This window comes from Pseudorca crassidens, chromosome 9 (genome assembly GCF_039906515.1).
Source record: "Pseudorca crassidens isolate mPseCra1 chromosome 9, mPseCra1.hap1, whole genome shotgun sequence".
Lineage (NCBI taxonomy): Eukaryota > Metazoa > Chordata > Mammalia > Artiodactyla > Delphinidae > Pseudorca > Pseudorca crassidens.
The window spans coordinates 36,607,905-36,631,630 of NC_090304.1; the positions used below are offsets into that span (position 1 = coordinate 36,607,905).

Below are 23,726 nucleotides of genomic sequence, written 5' to 3' on the forward strand. Positions count from 1 at the left end.
AGAGCCAACTGAGTTTTCTCAGCTCTTAAGAACACTGGGATAGGCATTTTAGGAAGCTTCCTCCACCTGCTTTTCCCTACTCCCAATAGAGGAGCCATAAAGCCTTTAGAAAGCACGTGAAGGATGCCCAGTGAACGGGATAACTCATGCATGTTTGTTCTTCAGTTCACCAGAAAATACAATTAGCCAGAATGTGTCACTAGCATGTCAACTCCACAAAAACAAGGATTTTCATCTGCTTCGTTTTCTACTATAACCCTAGAGCTTAGCACAGTGCCTGACACACAGTAGCCACTCAATATGTATTTGTTGAGGGGAACTAAGGAGTATTCTGAACATTCCAATGAATCAAAGTTTTACTGTCTATTTTGAGGCAGCTGCTCTTTCACTTGTATATATCCAGGTATGTACTGAAGGTGGCAAGAAAGGAAGATCCTTGACGAATGGCACTCCTTCATACGTGGGAAATGATGGCAGGCTTGCACTCTGACCTTTTGGATTTTGATACACAACACCGATATGGCTTTTGAGAATCAAGGCCACTCAAGGTATCTTCCAGTTGGATACTCACGACGGCCAAGGTCATACGGCACTGGAATCTGATCAACACCCAGTTCATTAGTGCTCGTTAAAGTGAAGGATGGATAACTATGATCCTGAGAAGTCATTTTAAAGATTATTTATATACCTTCTGGATAAACAAAACCAAGGGATTTGGTCTAATTATCCCTCTAATTCCTTTTCATGGTCTGTCACCTAAACCACAGTCAGGTGCTCCTTGAATTCATTAGGCTCCTATAAGCCTAACGCTGCCATCTTACAACATTCAAAATAAACCAATGGGGTGAAGCCTATTCATGACCCTCTAAAGAAAACATGGGAAGAGATCAAATGACTCAGCCCCAACTCAAAATAAATGTTGAATAAAAATGCAAAAAAGTCTGGACCTCCTAGTTTCCAATTTCATGTAATTTAAATACTTCTCCTTCAACTTAAATTCTCAAGAATTTCTGTGGTTGTCATAAATACTTAGAGCAATAATAGCAGCTCCGATTCTGCCGGTTAGAAGGAAGAAGAGCTTGGTCCTCAGAGCTGAATTTATTAACTCGGGGTAGGGGGTCTTTGGCTACAGCCCCAGAGAAGATAACCAGAGAAGCAAAGGCATTTGTCCCCCGAAGTCTTCAACTGTGATTAAAACCGGCATCCTCAAGTGCCAATGGTAATTTATTCATTCCAGCAAATCTCTAATGTGGCGACCTGTCTGCACACAAGGTGACAAGTTAGTAACTGGAAAGCATCAGTGCACTTTGAGAAGAATGGGATCAAGCTCATCACTTCTCAAAAGACCTCCTCGGAAGGGTTCCAAGCATTTCAACAGCCCAAGCATCTATGCATGGCATCTATGCATGTGCAGGGCAGCTGGCAGCCCTGCCAACGTCTAGCAAAATTGGCTGCCCTCACTGAAAGGCAGATGACTTACCCAAGGCCACGCCATGGTAGCAGGTCATCAACAGAAAGAACGTAGAGTCCTGCGTGTTGCCTGAATTTCCTGGTTGTGCTCAGGGGCAGACCAAATGGTGGTGGAAAGTGAGCTGCTCTCATCCCCTCTCTGTCTTGGCTTCCTCCTTCTCTCCAAGCCTCCTTTGTTTATCCTGTTTCCCTCCCTCTCTCTCTCCTCTTTCCTCCCTGTCTCCCGCCCCTTCTCTCCTTCGCTCGCTCCAACCCCTTCTGGCATCCTCCTGCGTGACAGCAACGTAGGCAGGAGCGGGGAGGCCTGTCTCTCCCTCTTGATTCATGCTGTTTATCCTGGCCTCACAAACCTTTCTAATAACTCACGGACATGGCACCGTGATGGGCTGGCAGGCAACTGCCGGCTTCGGGCAGCTCATGACTCAGGAAGATAATCATACTAATAGGAGGCTGAACACAGACACCCAACCCTCAGTCACTAAGCAAGGGCACTAAGAGGCAGCAGCAAAAGGTCTACTTTCTGCCTAATGGGCAGAAGGCAATGACGGAAAAGTGTGGGCCCCAAGATATGCCACTATCTGGTAAGACCAGCCCTAGGATGGATGGATGAATAGATGGCTAGACTCTAGGGCCCATCTGGGCTAGGTGGAGACTTAGGTAGGAGCAATGTCTGTGAAAAGCATCTAAGGTTTTCCTTCATGTTACACATCTTAGCTTTTAAAGGATTCCAACTCTCCATCATTAGAAATAGTAGAGGAGGGAGTAAGATTCCCAAGCTGAAAACCGACTCTTCGATCACTGGCCTTTGTTCTTTAGGTTAAAGCCCAGAATTCACTGCCCTGTACCTGGTAGCCCGGCCTTATTTTGCCTTGTTGAGCCTCTGACTCTCTACCTTCCAGCCTTTCTATGCATTATTTCCTCCACCAGGAAAGCCCTCCCTGACCACTTTACCCAGCTAACTCCAAATTTGAGGTCTTGGCTTATAGATAAATTCCTTGAGGAAACGTTCCCTGATTCCTACCCTCCCAACCCAGCCCCCCAGCTCCCCAGTCATGGGTCAGGCCTCATCGCACACGGATCCTTAATCATTATGCACAACATTCCTCCCTCCCAGGCCTAGGAACAGGTTGTCCCTTCAAAGGACAATCTCCCTGACTGCAGGTTTTCATGGACCTTCATTTAGATGTGTTCTTTTGAACTATTTTGAAGTAACTTCAAACCTACAGAAAAGTTACAGGAACAGTACAGAGAATTCCCGTATAGCATCATCCGTTCTCATTTTCTCCCTCTCTCGCTCCCTCCCTCTTTCTCTCTATAGGTACACTTGTTAAAAAATTCTGAATCAATTTAGTGTAGGCTACATAGATCGTGTCCCTCACTCTTAGTGTGTATTTCCAAAGGACAAGGATATTATTTCATGGTACAATTTTAAAATTCTGAAAATTTAACATTACTGTAATTCCAATATTCCAATTTTGTCAACTGACTCAAAATTGTCCTTTGTAGCATTTTATGCCCCTGTGTGGGATCCAGTCCAGGATCATGCGGTACATTTAGTTGTCAGGTCTCTTTAATCTCTTTTCCTCTGGAACAATTTCTAAGCCTTTTATCTTTCACAGCACTGACATTTTGGAACAATTCAGGCCAGTTTTTTTTAACAGAATGTTCCACAATTTGAGTTTGTCTGAGATTCCTCAGGATGGGTTTCAGGTTTTCCACCCCTGACTGCAATACAACACTAAGTGATGTTGCACTCTTTTCGAGGTACCACATCAGGAAGCACGTGACACCCAGCTGCTGCTCACCAGTGATGTACTTTTGATCACCCGGTCATGATGCCTCATTCTCCCATGTGGTTACTATAGCTCCCTTTGCAGCTAATAAGCCATCAGTGGAGAGCCACTGTGAGACCATGTAAATAGCTGCTCTCCATCAAACTTTCTCCTCTAGATTTCAGCATCCATTGATGATTCTTGCCTTCACTAACCTTTACCATGCAACTCTTCTACATTTATCAGTCAGCATTCACCCGAACAGTTGAGTTCTCTCTTCTCCATTGACAGATCATCTATGTATGTATCTATCAATACAGATTTGTAGATTCCTATTTTATTCCACAGTTAAAATCCACAATGGTCCTCAATTATTTTGATGCTCTAGTTATCCCAGATTAGCTTGCTCTTTGTAGCGCTGGAGGGCAGAACTAGTACTTGCAGGGAGACACTACCAAGGAGGGGCAGATTTTGACTTAATGAAACAAGAGCTTTTAAAAAATTCTAACTCTCTGTCGTTAGAACTGTTAGAGGAGGTAGTAAGTTGCCCATCTGCCGACTACTTTAATAGACTCTGCTGACTACTTTTCATGGAAGCAATTCACACATCAGGTTGAGGCTTTTAAAAGGTCCCTTCCAAACCTTAGAGTTGCACCAGAATCCTGGAAGGGAGGAGGGTGTGACATACAGTTTACAGGAGTGCTCAGAAGAATACTAAACACTGGTAAGGGAAAACATCTGGGCCACCTTTTGGAAACAATCCGAGCCAGGCTTAGGGAAGCAAGGGTTGCAGTGAATAAAATTCTCATCCCTAATCTCCTCAACTCTTCTTGAACATCACTGCACGCCAGGTACCATGTTAAATGCTGTGAATCTAGAAAGAAAGATGACTCACACCCAGGCCTGGAGAGACCCGGGCCCAATACAGCAGTCAGTAGGATGACAGAGGAGGGTCCCTCCAGCTCTGCCTGGGGGAGCTAGTTAGTATCAGGGAGAAACTGACCTTTCAAGAATGAGTAGGAGCTCTCCAGCCAAAGAGCAACTGTAACCACTAGAATTCTGTCCAATACAAGATGGAGTCACTAGGACTCCAATTCTGGGAAAATCTTAGGGAGAACAGAGAGAGATACACCCACCCCCAACACACATATGTGTGTGTGTATACACACACACACACACACACACATATATGTATATATTAAAAACACGTACACATACAAATATATATTTTTACATGTTCCTTTTATAGGCACATGTGTGGGGGAAGCATGGAGTATAGCGGTTAATAGTTTAGCATGCTGGTCAGAGTGCTGTCTCCTCCCGCCACGCCCTGCCAACCAAGAGATCTGTGTTCACACGACACTCTGAGATGAAATGTTCTGAACTCGCTAATGGACAGTCTAGGGAAGAAGTCACACAGGAGATGCCTATGTTTAGCTGCCTTCTCATCTCCCCGTATCCTGGGCCTCTGTTCTCCACACCCAGAGCAGAGGGTGTGAGCCTGGCACCGTCAGGGGTAGAGTTCCATGTGTTGACATCTGGCCTTACTTAGTAGCGAGTCCCTGGGAAGAGGGAGCCTCTCCTGGAGGGCTGGGGGGGAAGCAACTTGGTGGCCTGAGTGGCAGCCTGCATCAGTGGTACTAGCTTGAGCCTCTGAAATCACAGTCCAATAGTTCAGGCCCAGAAAGGTCACTGTCTAGGGAGGTTCATCTCATCTGAATAGATTCAGGGAAGCATCCTCCGGAGCTATGATTAAAAACTGTGCTAGCTTACGTTTCCCTAGCACTATGCTTAGTGAATGTGCAATACACATGTTACCATTCACCTTTGCTGGGCCCTGGCAGACACAACTAATCGATCGTGACACTCTGACATCGATTCAGAGGCCTCTGCATCTGTCTACACATATCTTTCTAGGCAGTGGCCACCAAGTCCTATCCAGAAACGCCTTCCGGTATCCAACCATATTTCATATCTGATACCTACCTTGTGCATTTCCCAAGACTGCCACAAGATCAGACAAAGCAGGCATGGCTGTGCCCATTTTAAAGACAGGGAAACAGAGGTGGCAGAGGCCATGTTCAGAGACCCATGTGGCTAGGAGCTGAGGGTGGCCTCCAACCAACTGTCAGGGAGAAATCAGGGCTCACACTCCTATAACTGCAAGTAAATGAATTCTGCCAACAATCTGAGTAAGCTTGACCCCTTTCCCCAGTCAAGCTCCAGATGAGGACTCAGGTCTGACCAACACCTTGACTGCAGCCTTGCAGAGGCACCCAGCTAAGCCATGCTTGCACTTCTGATGCACAGAAATAGTTAATGCATGTTGTGAGATAGTTAATAGATGTTGTTTTAAGCCATTAAGTTTGTGACACTTTGTTATACAGCAACAGCAAACTAATATAGGGAAGGAAGGACAAAGGAGAGAAGAGAAGGAGGACCAATGGAAGCCGGTCTTCAATCAATCTTGGGACAGCAGGGAAGCATCTTTCTCTTTCAAAGTCCAAGATCTTCGCCTGAGGGCAACGTACCTATATTTTTAGGTACAGTCTCCACAGCTGTGAGCAGAGCTAGAACCATACAAGGCTTCTTCTCACTTGAAGGATAAGCAACTTTTCCATAAGAACTCACGCCTGAGGGGCTGGGGCTTCTGTCCTTTTTTTCTGCCTTCTCTTTCGGCATGAGTCGGCCGCTGAAGCTGCCAGCGACAACCATCAGTCTAATGCCATCTAATTGGCCTCCCGCCTCCACGGTCTGCTCTGCGTTCTCAGGCAGGACCACTGGGGTGCTTCCCTTAAGACCCAAGGCAGAGCTGTGCCCAGCCTCCACCCACGTTCCTGCCCAGGGTGACTCCTCTCCTCCTGCACACAGCCAAGGCATTAAAAGCCCCACCGCTCCACTTCCCTTCCCCTAGTATGAAAAATAGAACCAGCCCTCTGCGGAGTTTGATCCTTTGATTTCTCAGACCCGATTAGAGTTCACAGGAATAAACCAGCCCCATATTGCCGTTTTTTTTTTTTTTTTTTGAAATATTGCCAGAGTAATCCACAAAAAAGCACCATCGCAGGGGGGAAATGAGAGAGCCAGAAAGATGGTAGGAGGTAAGAAAGGGGACAGAGAGCCCCTCCCCAAACCACCAGCATTTCCCCCCAGCCAGGGCTAGTCTTTCTTCTCAGAGAATCAAGATGAGATTGCCACGTGGGTGATCTTATCAGGAAAAGCAAGTTGGTACCCCTCACTCCCCCGGCACAAGACAGAGTCAAAAAAAGTGTCATACGTGTGATGACAGAAACACTGCATTTTTAAATGTCGGGGTTCCAAGTCCCTCGTGCCAGACTCGACCCCGTCTGGACTGGTCTCCACGGTAACTCATCCGCCCCTGACGTAAAATCTGCTCTTACCCACAACCTGGATAATCTGGGCCAGGAGGACGCCGTCCGTCACATCTTGCTGGAGATCCTTGATGAGACGTTTGTGGCCTGATTTGGCTAGATAGTGATTGGCCCAGTCCGTGTAGATCTGCAAAAAAGCAAACGGGCAACTTTAGGAACCCCGTCAGATTCCATCTGAGGCAGCTGCTGGGCTGGTATAGGAGCCACTGTCCCGCAGGCGAGCCGTCTGGGGCCAGCCAGCGCCATTAACATGCAGCGCATTGTGCCCATGGGGTATTCAGCTGGCCAGAGCCGGGCTTTCACCTATTGAGAGATCTGCCATAAAGGCTCAGGAGAAAGCTAAAGAAAGCTTCAAAACATGCAGAGGCCTGAATGGGACAGGGGACACGGAACTAAACAGTCTGCGCCAGACGGCTTTGAGAGGCGGCGGCTCTAAATGCAGGCGAGGTCTCCCCCGCCCCACGCCCTACCCTGCCCCTTCCCATCTTTTTCTCTTTATTGAGGAAACGTATGGGGAGGTTACCACCCAACAGGCATCTTTTCACGGGCCATTTCAGGGAAAGGAGGGCTATTGAGTTAGCCGAGTTCTCAGGAGCCTGGGTCCCTTGTAAAGGAGCCAAGTACCAAAACACAGAGCGCTTCAATTACTCTTGTGTGAGCGGGGTTGTGAATGGCCTCACGATCATCTCAAATTTAATCAGTTTAACTTAAAAGCCTGGCATCCTTTTCACAGTTGGGATTCTCTGAACAACCCCCCCCCCCAGCAAATTCCAATATATTTAAACACAGCATTGGTGTGCACAGCACCTGAAAGGCAGAGGCTGGGTCATCATGGGATCAGGAAAGCAGACCCCCTTGGGGGACGGACAGACCTGCCCCCTCCCAGTCACAGAATCATCGGCACAAAGAGTATTTGCTTCCAAAGAGCCAACAAACACAAGAAAACTCTCGCCTAAAAACTTTCTCCCTAAATGACACAAGCCAAAAACAAAACTGAAAACGTCCTCGTCAATTCTGAGTGCTAAGTTTCATGCGTGGACTTGTGAGTTTGCGGGGGACATGCAGGTCCTATCTATTAGCACCTATTTTTTCCCCAGGAGGGATACAAACCCACGCCTGCTCAGAAGGAGAAGTATCCCACCTCAGCTGGGCTGTGTTTGCAGGTGCAGTTCACATACTAATCCGTGTGATGTCTCCACCCAAAGGATGAAGGTGATCACTGTATCTCCACTAGCAGGCCTGCTCCGAGATCTCGCGTGACTCACAGAGCGGTGGAAGCCCTGTCCTTGCCCCAGCTCTCACTCTTCCCAACACTGTGCTCAGAGGAATCTCACACAGTGGGGTGCTGCCCTTCAAAGCCCCCGGAATGGGGACTGAGGGCCAGGGCCTGGACTTGCAAAATAGGCCCTTCAAGGGAGGCGGCACCTCTCACTGCTCCACCTGGGACCGTGAAGGCCTCATCCCAAGAGGGGCCAAGGCAGACGTGCACTTTCCGCTTCATCAAGCGCTGAGAACAGACGACGCCTATCCACCCCCCAGCCCCCAACGCGAAGCTTCCACTGCAGAGACCCACACCACAACACGGTTCTATTTCACACCTCGGACCATGGCATCTAATCCTTAAATCCATGTCACTTTCCTTCCTCATGACTCCCAAATTGTCAGATAGAAGCTCTAGTTCAGCAAGATCATTTTCAATTTCACAAGCACTGAGAAGGCTAAGGAAGTCGAGCGCCATCTTGGTCATTACAATGGCCAATCTGAGAGATCATTCGATGAAATTGTTAAGAGGGAGAGAGAGAAAGGGAAAGACATTCAAAGGAAAAGAGAAAGACATGGGTTCAAGTCCCAGCCCTGGAGGCTCCCCAGGGTGGGGATTTGGGTCTGTTTTGTTCAATTTCTCAACATGTGTCTCTGGAGGAACGGGTGTATGACCTCAGGTGAGCTGTTTGACTCTCTGAGCCTAGGTTTTCTTATCTGTAAAATGGAATAAATACCATGTACTTGTCAGTTCTTATGAGGACTGAGTGATATAACATATCCGGAAAAAAGTGCCTTACGCAGATAGGAGCTTAACAACAACGAACACATACAGAGCCTTATACGTGCCAGACACTGGTCCAGACACTTTACATGCATTAACTCATTTCACCCTTATTCTCTGTGCTAGATGCTATTACTGTGTCTACTTTTCAGAGGAGAAAACTAAAGTGTACAGAGATAAAGTAACTTATCTAAGATCACAGGGAAGTGGCGGTGCCAGGATGTGAACCCAGGCTAACTCTAGAATCCCTTAGACACTCTCCAACACTGCTTCTCTGAATACAAATATAAATTATTCAATGCACTCACCCCCTCCATGACACCGTCCTACTGACTCGGCTCATTCTCTGTTATGTTCTCACTGAAAGAATTGTTTAAAAATAAATAAAACCCCCAAACCTATCCATTGCTGTCTGAATGCCCTTTGGCAAGTCACTTGCCTTTTCCGGGCTTCAGTTTATCCAGCTGTAAAACGGGCACAGTAAGGTCTACTTCAGAAGGTGGTTGCGAAGACCCAGTGAAGCACCACCTGGAAGCCCCTGACCTGACCCACGTGGGGCTCAGGAAGCAGAGGCAGCAGGTGGTCAAGAGGAGGGCACTGGAGTCAGCAGACTGCTCTAAACCTTAGCTGCCACACTGCCTATTACGTCTGTGTCCTTTGGCCTGGGTGTCCTCATTTACAAGAGGGGATAATAATACCAACATCATCACGCCATTATGAAGGTGAAACGAGCTCATACACATAAAGGACACAGAATGTGACACATGCTAAGTGTTCAGTGAATAAAAAGGATATTAGAAATTTGACTACCAGCATTATAAAATGGGCCAGAACAAAACCAGCCACAGCCTCTACCCTGAACCTCCAGGACACAGATGACTTGAAGACTCACTCCCCTTCTCTTTCACAAGGTACAATTTCGAGAGTCTGGAGCACCCCCATCTGGAATCACAAACCACAGCAGACTGTGAAAGAAAAGCAGGCCAGAAACTGGCCAGGTTGGTACAGAGAGTGATACCAGGCTGGTATCTTCCCTCAACAGGAGATACACCGCAGTGACGTCTCAAGCCCTGGAGGGATCCTACCACCTGAGGGTCTGAGGGACCACGAGAACATCCCAAAGCTTCAAGCCACCTGCCCCACAACCATCAGCTGAGGTGAGAACAGGCCACGGACAAGGACACCGCTGAGTGGGCGGGGATACAGGCACCTCTGCTCATTCCCTCCCTAGGTGATTAAGGGTATTTTAAAATAGACGTATCCTCCCTAAAGCCAGCCCTCTCTGTGTCTACACAGTCCGGCAGGAAGCCAAGGTTAAGCAAGCTTCTGTCAACAAGTACAGGGGTAACCCTCTCCCACTCACCCACCAGCACACATAGTGCAGAGCCCTGGGGAGGCCACACAGGTATCTGGCATACCGGGGAGAACCTGGAAAGTTCTACAGTGGTCAGAAATGGCACTGCCAAAGAAGTGAACCTCTCTACTCCACACTGTTTAAGACAGAGCTCTTCTTCTCCCAACTCGAATCTACCTACATACCACAACCAACTTAATCTTCCAAGAGCACAGCTCTAGTCCTATCACCTGCTCACAGAATCATCAATGGCTCCCCACCGAATGAAAGGCAGACTTTTCACACCGCAGTTCAAGGCAGTCTTATCCATCCACTCTTCCCCAGCCAGCGTCGACCTCGCAGGGGAGGCAGTGCGTGGGTAAGTGAAAAGCTTGGGCTTGGGAACTGACCAAGTCAAGGTGGCCCTTGGCATGTGAATTTCTTTTCACCTCTCTGTACCTCAGTTTTATCCTCCATAAAATGGGGATTATACCAAATATATGATAAGGCAGGGAGGGACTGGCCAGCTGTGACCCAGGCCAAACCCAAGGGACCACCTGTTTCTGTAAACAAAGTTCTGTGGGAGCCCAGTCACACCCATGTGTCATCTGTAGCAGCTTCCAGACCACAATGGCACAGCTGAGTAGTTGTGATAGAGGCTTCTGGCCCGCACAGCCTCACATATTTACTGTCCACCTCTTTACAGAAGAAAGTGGCCAGTCTGTGTCATAGGGACTGAATGACCTAATATGCCTACACATAGCAAGGGCTCAGTAATAATTACAATTACCCTCAGGAAAATTGGACCTCACACTTCCCCATCTCTGAACTCCTGCCACCCCACCCACCTGAGTGCCTCCACCTGGGGCCACCCCAAAACACTCCGTTCCTACGCTGGTTCCTCCAGGAAGTCACCCTTGATTTCCTCACTGCCTCCCGAGCTGCACACGAAGCAGAGAACCTGTTTGCTGGCACCATCTCCTCACTCCACCCCCAGATCGTGGCAGAGGTGGTGTCTCGTCCATCTCTGGGCCCAGACAGCGTCTCTCAAGGCAGGGGCACAGCAGGTGGTCAGTAAGTGGTTGCCAGCATTGAGCTGAATGGAGAGAAAAAGGGCAAACCCTTGGGAAACTGATTGCATTGGAGACTTAATGTGAGCTCTCAGTGAATCCTCAAACCAGGATCTCAAGTCTCTTTATCGACTGAAAAGAGGAAGGAATAGAGAAAATAAATCACTCCAGAGTGCAAGCCCGTTAATCAGGACCCATCAAACAAGAATCATTGATTATCTGGAGTTTCCTCTCCCCAGCTCTCGACTTTGTGAAGAAGTGAGTCACAAGAAAATGCCGAGATTTATTTTAAGAAACACAGTTTTCCTGGGCCCTGCTACGCACTGACGTACTTCAGCCCCATCCCTCTCACTCGCTGTTTCAGTAGCTCATGCAATGACTGCCATTCTTCCAAGGAGTACCTTTGGAAAATAAACTCACAATATCCTTAGTCATCGAAGTCATCGAAACTCACAATATCCTTAGTCATCGGGTTCAGGAAGTCAACAAATACGGAACAGTGTGTGTTTGGAAGATTTTAAGCAAGGGCTAAGGCATGCAGGGCTTCCTCTGTAAGCCTCAGGCATTCAGAATCAACCTCTCCAGAGCCCCTCGCTCCGCAGAGCTCTAAAGACTTAGGGCTTCTGTTGCTTTTACGCTGGAGCCCACTCATCCTTGATCGGTGAACTTTCAGTAGAAATGGGCAAGACAAAGAACCACACAGTTCTAGGAAAGAATAAAACAACCATCCCCACCCCCAACTCCAAATCATCACATCATTCCAGAGAAAAGATTCTAGAGGAAAAGGCTCTAGAATCGTTTCACACCAGTATCTGAAGGAGTCTTTCCCGCTCTGGCTCTGACCCGTCTCGCTGAGTTTACCACTCTTCCCACCCCCTCTAACGGGAGACCCAGTGCTCCAGAAGCGCCTGGTGAGGGAAAGGAGCTGCTGTCAGAGGCTTGAAAAGGAAAAAGGGGAAGGAAGACAATGACAGCTGAAGAGCGAATTCGTTTTGACTCACTTTATTAGCCCTGACAGAATTTCAAGGAGTGTGTCATTTGTTTGCTTATAACGCCACATCATTCCACATCAAACAGGCTGAAATCAAAGAGGGAAAATCTTGACAGATCAAGCGAAGTGAAGAACCTGATTATTAGTTGTAACAAGAAAACTGATAAAAATTGCACTGTTGTTAAACCAACGGGGAAGGTGCCAAGTTTATACTGCAATTAGCTCTCAAATGAAGGGGGAAGGGCAGCTCTAAGGAAGAAACCTTCCAAAATTCCATAAAATAACTGCACCCAAAGTCATTGCCCTAACAACTCTAAATGCAGACCCACATGCCGGCACGCAGATTGATGCATCCTGAAGCGGCAGACAGCTTTACCACAGCCGTTCCAGGAGGAAAAGAATACAATGTATCTCTTAGCAGGAAATGCCAGGGGGGAGATTTAAGATACAAGTACACTAGTCATTTAGCATCTGAGGTGTTTTCCAGTCCGTCAGTTGTAAAGAGAACTCAACTGTTCGGCCTCCATTCAATGTCCCACTCTAGACTTTGGGAACATCAACATCCCATCATTTCCATGACTGCGCAGTGTGTGGTTAAATGGTTTAGTTCTGATTGTCCTGAAGCACAAAAAATGATATTGCAACGATAGTACAGAGTGTCCACCCAGCACCTGAATACCACAAAGAATGATTATTCAAGTAGGCACAGTTTTAAGACAATCAAAATGCACCATTTGTTATTAAGGGCAAAGCTGGTTAACACATTCACTTCTGTATCCCCAGCATCTCGAAAGGAGCCCGGTACCTACCCAACAGGTGTGTCCACATGTCCACAGATCATTTTAATTGCCTGGGGTGAAGTAAGGGGCCTGAAGCTAGCTGGTGGCTTTTTCCCTCTTCCCCTCTCTCCCCATCAGAGTCTAATATGTCCTTTCTTAATGCAGACCCTGCCTTGATTAAAACCACTGCCTTGAAACAAACATTCAGTGGGTGAATGGTGTCCCCAGCCCTATACATTGGAAAAAGAGGGGGAGCACGGAGAAGGCAATCCAGGCCACACAGCCCAGCAGGGGCTGAGCCTGAACGCTGGCACTGCTCCCTGTTTTCTCAAAGGAAGAGTCCAGTTTTGCCCAGTGTCCGTGGTTCTCACTACATGCCCACCCTAGAGGTCAATGACTCTCTTCCAACCCCATGTTTGCCATCTCCCGATGCATTACTCAGGTCATTTGTGGTTTTTCATCAACCACGGTAATTATACAAGGGCAGTGTGTCTGCAATCTCAGGAGCTGGCGGGCACCGGGGTTCAGATCTGGCTCTGCCTCTTACCAGCCAGGTGGCCCACAATGAGTCAGGGCCAGCTGAGCGTGGGGGGCCCTCACTTACAAGGTGGTGATATGTAGGTTTGCTTTACAGACGAAATGAAAACATGTTTGTCAATGGTTAACACAGTGTCTGGAGCACAGTATTGAATAAATGGTGGTTATTCATATTCAAATTAATATAAGTTTGGGGGGAATAAGTCATTCTAAATTGCTGAGAGCTTCCACTTCTGAAAGCCAGTTTTTAACTATGCCATAGGGACTCTTTCCCAAATAGATTATCACGACCCCTGCTTTTTAAATTAACTCGATTCCATGTTTTCTTGATGACCTATGGACGTACTATGAATAGCATTTTGATGCATACGAGGATGCCCTTAAGGCTGCAGAGTTGCTGGACTGTCTTTAAAAGACCCCAGAGTCCTTTAAAATTAGGGGTAAAGTAAAAGAAGTACCATTCAAGCAAGAGCCTTGATAGGACTTTTCCATTGATGAAAACACCTAAGTGGAAGGCTTTTGCGGCACCCCTCTGAGCTGCTCGGAGGGTCGGTAGGGAAGGCTTCTTGGCTCTCAGCTGGTCTCTAGCCAGGTGAGGCTGCTAGAAAGCTGGGCTCCAGGAGCACCTAGATGTGACTGGGGTCTGTATCTCCCATGCGAGCACATGCAGAATGGGACTGCCAGCCCCTGTGCTCAATATACGTTTTGGAACATGGTTCACAGGATCTTGTTTACACCAGGGAGTATACATCCCTGTCTGGACCCAGAAGATAGCAGCAGGGGGAGGGAGGAGCCCACTGCTGGTTTTCTCCCTTTTTAACGGGCAGTAACCTACATGCTTGTATGCACAACCACCGAAGAGCCACCCTGACACCTGCCCATATGTATGCTTCTGTCCCTAAGGGATATGCACACGTGTACACACACACACACAGCAGGTGACTAGAGGAGGGCCAGGGCTTATCGCTAATCCGAATTTCCATCCACTCCCCTCACCACCCTTCCTCCTACTTTACCTTTGAATGATATCAAGTCAAGAAAAGGTGCTCAGAGCTGCATGTACGCCCTGGTGCCTTGAGCAAACCCTGCCTGAGCAGCCGCCTCTGCTGGGTCCCACTCTTGCTGTAGCCTTGTGTAGGACGCTAACTGCCACCCACCAAACTCTATGGTGAGCTGATAAAGAAAGCGCCTTCTAGAGTCAGACTGCTTAGGTTCCAGGCATGCCTCAGCCACTTCCCGGCAGAGTTATCCCAGGCAAGTTCCTTAAACTATGTCTGAGCCTCCGTTTCCTCATCTGTAAAATGGGTCGACTCCCTATTCAGGTTCTTGTGAGATTGAAAAGAGGTCATCTAAATGGGAAGGAAATCTAAAAAAGAGGGGATATATGTTTACGTATAACCGATTCACTTTGCTGTACAGCAGAAACACAATACTGTAAAGCAACTATACTCCAATAAAAATTAATTTTAAAAAAAGATGATGAGAAGGAAAAAAAAAAAGAAAAGAGGTCATCTAACAATGCCCAGTGCATAGTAAGGACACACAGTATGTTAATGCCAATTATCATTACCATGAAGACGATGCCATGAGCTGTGAACACTTGGCAACACTTCCCAACTCACCTGTGAGGAAGGTATTATTTCCCCCATTTTACAGATGAGGAAATGGAGGCTCTGAGAGGGGAAATGACTTTCCCAATGTCACACACTAGTACGCAGCCTTTGATAGCAGAGACTCTGGTTCCTAATGATGCTACACTGCTCCTCAGAGGCCCATGCAGGAACCGTGAGCCACAGAAGGGTGAGCGTCACGGCCGCGTGGGAAAAGCAGCCAGAGAGAGTGAGGCTCGTTGCACAACAGGCACCTCAATGTCACTCGCGCCTGCCCCTGGGAACACAGTTGGCTGCTTGTCACTCACGCCTAACAGATCCAAGAGGAGAGCTGACACTTTCCCATGTCACCAAAGCACAAGCCAAACATCGTTTCACAACAGCGTCACTACCGCAAAAATAAAAATGCCGGTACCACAGGAGTGACCACTGCAGGGTTGTATCCGGCGGGGAAATGCTCAGGCGTAAAGCCCGCCAGTTCCTCCAGCCTGAAGTGGACCAGGCCGGCCTGGGAAGGGCCCCCCAGCCACACAATGGTGGCATTGTCCTGCGGGAACACCAACCAGCCGCAGGTGGGCGTGCACAGCGACTCCGGAGGTTCTGAAACTGTGCCTCCAGAAAAATACGCCAGGCCGGGGAACGTGCAGGGAGGCGCTGGTGAGATCTTAAGGACGAGCACGGAGGTGCCCGCTGACCCCACACCTTGCGCTGACCCACCTTCGATGCCTAGGATGCCCCTTGCTTGCTTGCTCTGTCCTCCTGGGATAGGCTGTGCTCTGCCCTGCACCTGACAGGATACACAGTCCTTTCCCATTTGTTTCCTCACTATGGCCACCACCTGTGCACAAGGGGAGGCTGTGCTTCTGTTGAGAGCCTACTGTGTGCCAGGCATTTTCTGCATGTGATCTCATCTACCATCTCTCCCTGCTGGAGTGACAGCTGCCGGGGAACAAAAATTCTCATCTGCTTTGCTCACTGAATTCTTCCAAACATCCAGTATGGTGCCTGGCACACAGTAGGTGCTCACTAAATATCTGTTGACTAAATGAGTCATCCCCATTTTACATACTGGAAAACAGAGGCTCTAAAAGGTTAAGAATGTACATAGGGTCCCACACCTAACAAATGGTGGTGCTCCATTTGAGCCAGGCAGCCTGGTCCTGCGGCTACCAGCTCTTACAAAAAATGTGCATCCAGGTCTCCCGAGGGCCTCCCTGGAAAGTCAGATAAGGCCAAGTAAGGATGAAGATGATCACTGGTGCCTTCAGAATAAAACTGGGTTCCCCCTGCAGCACTTCCTCGCACCTACTCCAACCATAGACGCAAGATCTGAATAACTTTAACCATAATGTCCAGCATTTCCAAGAAAACCAAATGTCAGAGCCCACTTGCAATTTCTCAAGTATTTTCAGTCCCTTCCTGTGTTCATTAGTCATTAGAGATATTCTCTTCCCAAGAGCTTCCTCTCTGGCTGTGATGGGAACCAGGCCCCCCCACCCCCACCCCAGAGGCAGGCCTGGAGGGAGGGAGGGAAGGACGAGATGTGGTGGAGGGTAGGGGGAGCTGCTGACACACTCTTTGACAGCAAACATCCCCAAACCCAACAAGAGCTTGTGGGAGCTGCCTGGCAGGGTGGCCACACCTGAGGGGCTGGTGACAACCTGGGCAACAACACAGACCTCCCTCCCATCTGGTCATGAACTGACCTTTTAAATATTAGCCTCCCTCCGATCCTCCAAGCCTCCACAGTTCCCCTCATCTGCAGACTGCAGGGAAGGCGATGCCGGCCATTGCGCTTCTTGGTCACTCCTGTCCAGCCCAAATGCCTCAGCTTAGCTTCCTAGGCACAGGCTCCCCAGGATTTTGGCCCTACCAGGTCCAGTCAAGACCTTGGAGTCCTGGGTAGCCTCTGGTAGGTTGCTTAACCTCTCTGAGTCTGTCTCCTCTTCACAGGATTGTTAAATGCATACAGAGAAATATTAGACCTAAGGGACCTCACACATTTGGACACGGAGTACGCCAAGGCGTTGAGCAAGCCACTTTCTGAGCCTCAGCTTCCACATGTGTAAAATGGGATAATAATTTATTATCTACTGTGAGGACTATATGAGAATGTTTGTAAAGTCCTTAGCACAGTGCCTGGCACCTAGGTGGAAGCTTTGAATTTTTTTAAACTTATTTTTATTTTTGGCCACACCATGCAGAATGCAGGATCTTAGTTCCCCAACCAGGCATCGAACCCGTGCCCCCTGCAGTGGGAGCACAGAGTCTTAACTACTGGACCGCCAGGGAAGTCCCAGGAACCTTTAAATGTTAGTTTCCTTTCCTGCCTCGTCTCCATGTCCCCAACCCACAAATTCCTCTGGTCCACCACTCACACCACAGGCTATGTGCCACGTTAACCTTCGGTCCCTGCTGGTGGGTTTTCTGGTCTGGCATGTCCTCCCGCATCCCCTCTGTTTGGCAGGATGTTCTTTTCTAGAAACCAGCCCCGACTGCCAGGCTTCTCTCCCTTCTTTGAAATCCTGGTGCACCTACAATTAAACACACCTGTGTGCCTAGCAACCCAGCCCCTGTACCTTTGCCCACACCGTCCTCTCTGCCAGCAGTGCCATCTCTACCCCATCACCTGGCAAATGCCTATTCGGTGTCTTAAAAGCCTAGTCAAGTCTCAATCCGTGTAAAGCCATCCCCAACTCACTGTCTCACTCCCAACAGGAAATTCTTTGTTCCTTCTTCTTGGCTCCAAAAGCACTTTGCACATGGCTTCATCATGGTTATTATAACCATCCACATCTCAACTGGGGGCTTCTCCAGAGTAGAGAACAAATTTTCTACATCTTTGAAACATTAGCACAGTGCCTGACTCCCTACAGGAGCTCAATAAACAAGCACTTACTGACTTACTGGATGGTCAATGGGTGGACAGATGGACAAGAAATGGAGGGGTAGACCAGTGAACGTTCAGATGGATGGACAGACAGATGGATGAATAGATGGGATGCACGAATGAATCTGTTCCCCTTCACTGCCTAGCACATAAAGTCCCCATGAAATCAAGACGATGATTCATGTATCTTTTAGACCAGTCGTAGTACAAGACACAGAACAGGCACTGGTAGGTAACACTTTGCTGTGAGAATTTCCAGCAACACAGTAGTGACCCACCTGACTGTGGACATTAAAGTGTTCTTTAAAACAATACACACACAGAAACACACACATGCTAGAGCAGGCTTGTACTGGCTCTGGAGAGTTGACTGTTAAACTTCTAGGAAATCCGTGAGTTAGCTGTTAACCAGCCATTAATTATAAAGGAATATCAGAAAGTGGAATTTAAGAAAACAATCCCATTTACAATCGCATCGAAAATAAGATACCAAAGACTGAGTTCTCACCCTTGGGCAGTTGTTTTCTAGTTGTTCAACTCTGCATTACCAGATTGGCCTCAAATTGTTCAAAATATTCTCTGAAAGGATTAATAGGAAATGATTAGACATTCTGATCTCCAGGAATGTCTATCTCCAGTGGACAGTCCCAATCTCTCTACAGTGTTGTCATACGAGGTGATCCTGAATTCCAAGAGACCAGTTCATCCATAATTTCAATTACAGAATTTCAGTGACTGAAGAACCTCTGGTGATGATACAACCCTAAATTTATAGTTGAAGAAAGAGAGGCCAATTGAAGTTACTTTTAGGTTATCCCCAAACTTAAATATATGGACCTAAAAATAAATACATAGGCCAATCAGCCATGAGGTCACAACAAAACATACATGAAGCAAATAAAAATGCATTTTTATGATAAAACTGAACTTGAAAACTGAACATTCTGAAAAAATAATTTAATCTAAAATTGTTCAATTTAAAATTCCTTTTCCAATTGTATTGAGATTTCATATACATGTAATGTACTGCATATATTTCAAATGTAAAATTTGATGAGTTCTGATCTACGTACACCCACGAAACCATCCCTACAATCAAGATAACAAACGTTGGAATCTAAAAAAAAAATGGTTCTGATGAACCTGAGGGGCAGGACAGGAATAAAGACGCAGACGCAGATGCAGACGTAAGACCTAGACGTAGAGAATGGACTTGAGGACATGGGGAGGGGGAAGGGTAAACTGGGACAAAGTTAGAGTGGCATGGACATATATACACTACCAAATGTAAAATAGATAGCTAGTGGGAAGCAGCCACATAGCACAGGGAGATGAGCTCGGTGCTTTGTGACCACCTAAAGGGGTGGGATAGGGAAGGTGGGAGGGAGGCTCGAGAGGGAGGGGATATGGGGATATGTGTATACATATAGCCGATTCACCTTATTATACAGCAGAAACTAACAGCATTGTAAAGCAATTACACTCCAATAAAGATATTAAAAAAAAAGATAACAAATATTTCTACCAACCCCAAGAACTTCCTGGCAATCCTTTATAAACAGTCCCTCACTACCACTGCTGCAAGGCTAACACAGACCTGCTTTACGTCATTACAGATTCACTTGGGCTTTCTGAACTGTATACATATAGAATTATATATACTTTAAAATTATATTATATAAACTTACAATTAAATTTTTCAAGGTAGTTGTATTCCAAACTCATCACTTCCTTTAAAATTATCTTTCTACATTTTACCATTGTTTATGCTCGAGGTGATTCACATCTATTTCCTCCATATGAGGGAAACAGTATATAATGGTACAGTCTTGCACATCTCTTGCCAGTTCAGAGATGTCACATTTGGTAGACTGAAATCAGCCTTGGTAGGAGATTTACCTTGGAAATCAGCAAGTGCTACCTATCAATTGTGAGCCCACTGTTAACCGTCACTAGGCGTGCACAGGTGAGTGGTGGGGATGGGATGCTCCTTTCTTCCCCCCCTCCCCCCACCCCCCACCAAGAAGGAGCTTTTTTGTTACGTAAAATAATGTGTATGAGTGTGCAAATTTAGAGGAGTGCAGACTGAGCTAAAATGCTTTGCATCAGAAAGACAGAGTTCAGGCAGAGGAAGAAGAGGTCGGAGCTGGACCGACAGGGAAGCAGGAAGGCTGTGTGGGTGGCGAGGAAGGAAGAAGCCCTGGAGACAAGATCAAGGGACATTTAATGAACCTGTACATGGTCCAAACACAGCTCTTTCAAATCTTCAATAAAATCTATATTCTTACCAGTGCTTTCTAGGGCTAGTGGAATCCTTCTTAGGAAGGCCTCAGGTGCCAAGTCCTGCTTCCCAGTGGGTGAAGGGGCAGGAGCCAGTGAGCCCGAGCCAGTTAGGTTACTCCCATTCCAGAGTGATGAGCTTTATCCACAGGGCCGAGGGGTAGACGGCGAGCTCGTGGTACCCCTATGTAGCACCGGGCTGGGTGTGTGTGTCCTAAGGCACTCACTCAAGGAATGCTGGCAGACAGGCCCTCTTGGTGGCCTCATCCCTCCTCCCGCACAAGCCTCCTGGATTCCAGCATCGGTCTCCCAAATATTTATGGCCCACAAGCTGCCTCGCCCCCTCCTGCCCCTACACTGACTCCGCCACCCACCAAGGTGTCCCAACTGGCCCTGCCCCCGATGCGATGCTGCCCATTCGCAGGCACTGGGCCTGGCCCCGTCGCAGCCTGACACTGGTAATCAAAACTCACCTGACATGTTCCATTCCATTCCATCGGGGCTTCCTAGGTCCCAGGTATGCAGCTCTTCCAGGGATGGCCTGGTGAGTCACTGTTCCCAACTAACATTTACGTTCCCAATGGAGTCATCAATGCTTTACTTCCAGGAGATGGCTAGGGGGAAAGGCAACCACACTGGCAAGCTTGGGAGAGAGTTTTTTGTCTTTTTAAGATGGTAATAGGTTTTCTTGTGGGCCAATCAGATCACTGCAGGTGAGTGGCTACGTAAACAGTACACTGCTCACTAAAATTCACAACCCACGGGACAAACTGTGTGCACTCTTGGTAACTGTTTGAGGATGCTCCCTTACCCAGGAAACCTGAGTAGTGGATGACAGTTTAAGGATTTCCCCTGGGTCAGGTTTCTTGAGAAGATTAAGCAGCCAAAGCAGGCTGAAGCAGATCCAGAGAAGACCCCAGGCATGGGGGCCGGGGGCAGTCCCCTTCTCTGCGTGAGGGGCCGTGAGGCAGGGGCAAAGCAAGATGGTGGGTGGGGCTCCACCCAGATCAAGAGGGAGGTGCACAGCTGAGGGGCCCTGGGAAATAAACGGGTTACCATGTCTCCTTATTCTCCCCCACTTCCAAGCAGGTTTATGGTTGGCACAGAAAAGGTAACAGCTATGAACTCTGTGAATTTTATGTTAGTGACAAGGAGAAAATGGTGTGCAGTGGTTAAGAGGGTGAGGTCAGATCGGGGATCAAGTCCAGGCAAGTCACTTAAACGCAAGCTCAGTTTCTTCATCAGTAAAATGGAGATGATAATGGTACCTAGTGCATAAACTTATATTAAGGATTGATGAGAAAAAACGTGCAGCACCTGTGACCCACGCACACAGGTACCCAATGAGGGGTAACGATGCTTATTAAGGAAGGTCCAGGTGCTCCAAGGGGAAACTTAGAAGGTCTGGCAGCCTCAAAGATGGTCAGAGAGCTTCATCCCATTGGGCAGAGAGGCACTAGGCCTGCCAGAGACAGTGCTGTGTCATTTGTGGGAAAGTTGTGTGACAAAGGCTTTAAAAATCTCTGGAGACAGGCAGTTCCCAGCAGTGGCTGGCGTTGTCCTGCCCCAGGAAACACTGCCCTGTTCGTTCTCCACTTAGGAGCCTCCTTCCTTTCTGAGCAACTCCATGGCCAAGAGACTTGGCCACGGTGGAAGTGGCCGTTGTGCCCTGGGCCCCTCTCCAGCCCAGATGTCAGAGCTCTCAGGCCTGGGGAAATCTCCGGGGTTCTGTGTTTTGTATTTTTATAATAGGCTTTTACTAGGAAGACTACCAGATACCAAGCTGGCACCCAAGAAAGAAGGGGCCAACCTGGCCCGGAGCACAAAAGAACGATTTGCACAAAGATACTGTTTATTCTACAAAGTTCTGGAAGTAAGCCCTGACTGATTCATCTCAAGAAGAATACATAAAGTCCTAACTACAACTCAGCCACTACCTCCCATCTGCGGTGCTTATAACTTATAAAGCCCTTCTGTAGATACAATCTAATCTGAGCCACACCACAATCCTGGGAAAAGGGGGAGGCGGTCGCATTGCATTCTCCCCACTTCATAGACGAGGATCGGGTGCGGCCCAGGTATTCTCACTCAGTCCAGCCATCTAGGTATCACTCGGCAGGTACAAACACCAGGCCAGGTCATTGACGTGCCGTGATGGGGAGGGAATTCTAGGACAGAACTGGAGGGAGTCTTCGTTTCCTAAGAAAATCAGAATTCAAGTTCCGTGTCTGTCCAGCCAGGCTCAGCAGGAGATGGAAATCCCCATGCAGAACATGAGATGTGTTCATCGAAGCTCAGAATCACATACCACAGCTTCCTCCTACTGAAATGTCTATTTTTAACATCCTACCTCAAAAGAAATCTCTTCCATGGGGCAGTGAGCCTAGATCCTGGAGCTAAAATGTCAAAGTGATGACCCAAACGCACCCCCATCAATCACGCTTGGCCTGGGTATCGTTAGACCTCTACAGCAAAAGACACGCCGGTGTCCAATATCCCAGTAGCCCTCTACCTCTAATGAGCCAACACACCCAGAGGACGGAGGCCACAGAAGGATATAAAATATTCGGAGGGCTCCACAGAGAGGCTCATACGGAAAACGGCTTCAAAGCTGCATCAGAAGATAGCTCCATGCAGGGAGTTGTTTTCTACATGGTTCACACCAGCTCCATTCATACCCTTGCACGTAAAGGGCAAGACTGCCCCTCACCTAAGCGAACGTTTCGTGGCTTAAACATTTTACCATCAAGCATTCCAAGGTCAGTTATACACACTAATCATTAAACAAGAGAAATTCGCTCTTCCCCAGAAAATGCGTCCTTTCTACACCTTATAACAATGTCTCCTAGAAAGTTGGGTTGGGGGGAGGGGCAGGGATACGTTCTGGGAGGGGAGGATAAACTACACCGTTGTTTGCGAGCAAAACGAAAACACAGCAAAGTGGTCTGATTATCAAACCGGGGCGCCCCTCCGCCACAAGCATCAAGACCGCCATTGGCCCCAGGGTCGCATTAACTGTCTGAAGGTGAAGGAGACGTAAAGGAAAAGAAATACATCTTGCCTTTTTGCTCTGTGTTGCAAGATCCCAAACGGATTCCCCACAATAAATGGAAAGCCATGGGCGCAGCTGCTGTCCGGCTTGAAAGATCCTGTCCAAGTTGTCCGACAAGCAGTGGGGGAGAGGTCAGTGGTGCCCTGCCTGGGCCATGCCTGGTCTCACAGGATGGGAAATCACTTCGAGTTACCTCCCAAATAGATCCTTTCTGCAGTGAAGCCCCCTGGAGGACTCCCTTACACCTCTTCAGACCTTCACAGAGGTCAGTCTTATTTCCCGTTTGCACCTGCTGAGGCCCACAATTGAGAAAACACGCAGACCTGCCACACCTGTTGGCGTCTGCGGCCCTCCATATTGTTGCCTTTGGTTTATGCGACTGTATTTTTTCAGGCCGTCAACAGCTTCTAGACAGATTCTTCCCTACCTGCTCTAAAAATACACCACTGGGTCCTCACCCTGCGAAGACACAGGAAACAGAGAGCGACAACGAGGTGGCCGTGAGT

At 47.9% G+C, this 23,726-nt stretch overlaps 1 protein-coding gene across 9 annotated transcripts in view; it reads right to left on the reverse strand.

The window, feature by feature from the left end:
• The window catches only part of NAV2 (neuron navigator 2), a 403,679-nt gene that overhangs the window by 268,331 nt on the left and 111,622 nt on the right, over positions 1-23,726 (reverse strand). For all 9 annotated transcript variants that reach the window (XR_010946112.1, XM_067749641.1, XM_067749643.1 and 6 more), the window contains exon 2: positions 6,644-6,761. Coding sequence is in view for 8 of the 9 variants with exons in the window: in XM_067749641.1 (XP_067605742.1) it covers positions 6,644-6,761 (118 nt within the window). In the remaining variant the exon portion in view is untranslated. The remainder of the gene's footprint in view (positions 1-6,643; positions 6,762-23,726) is intronic.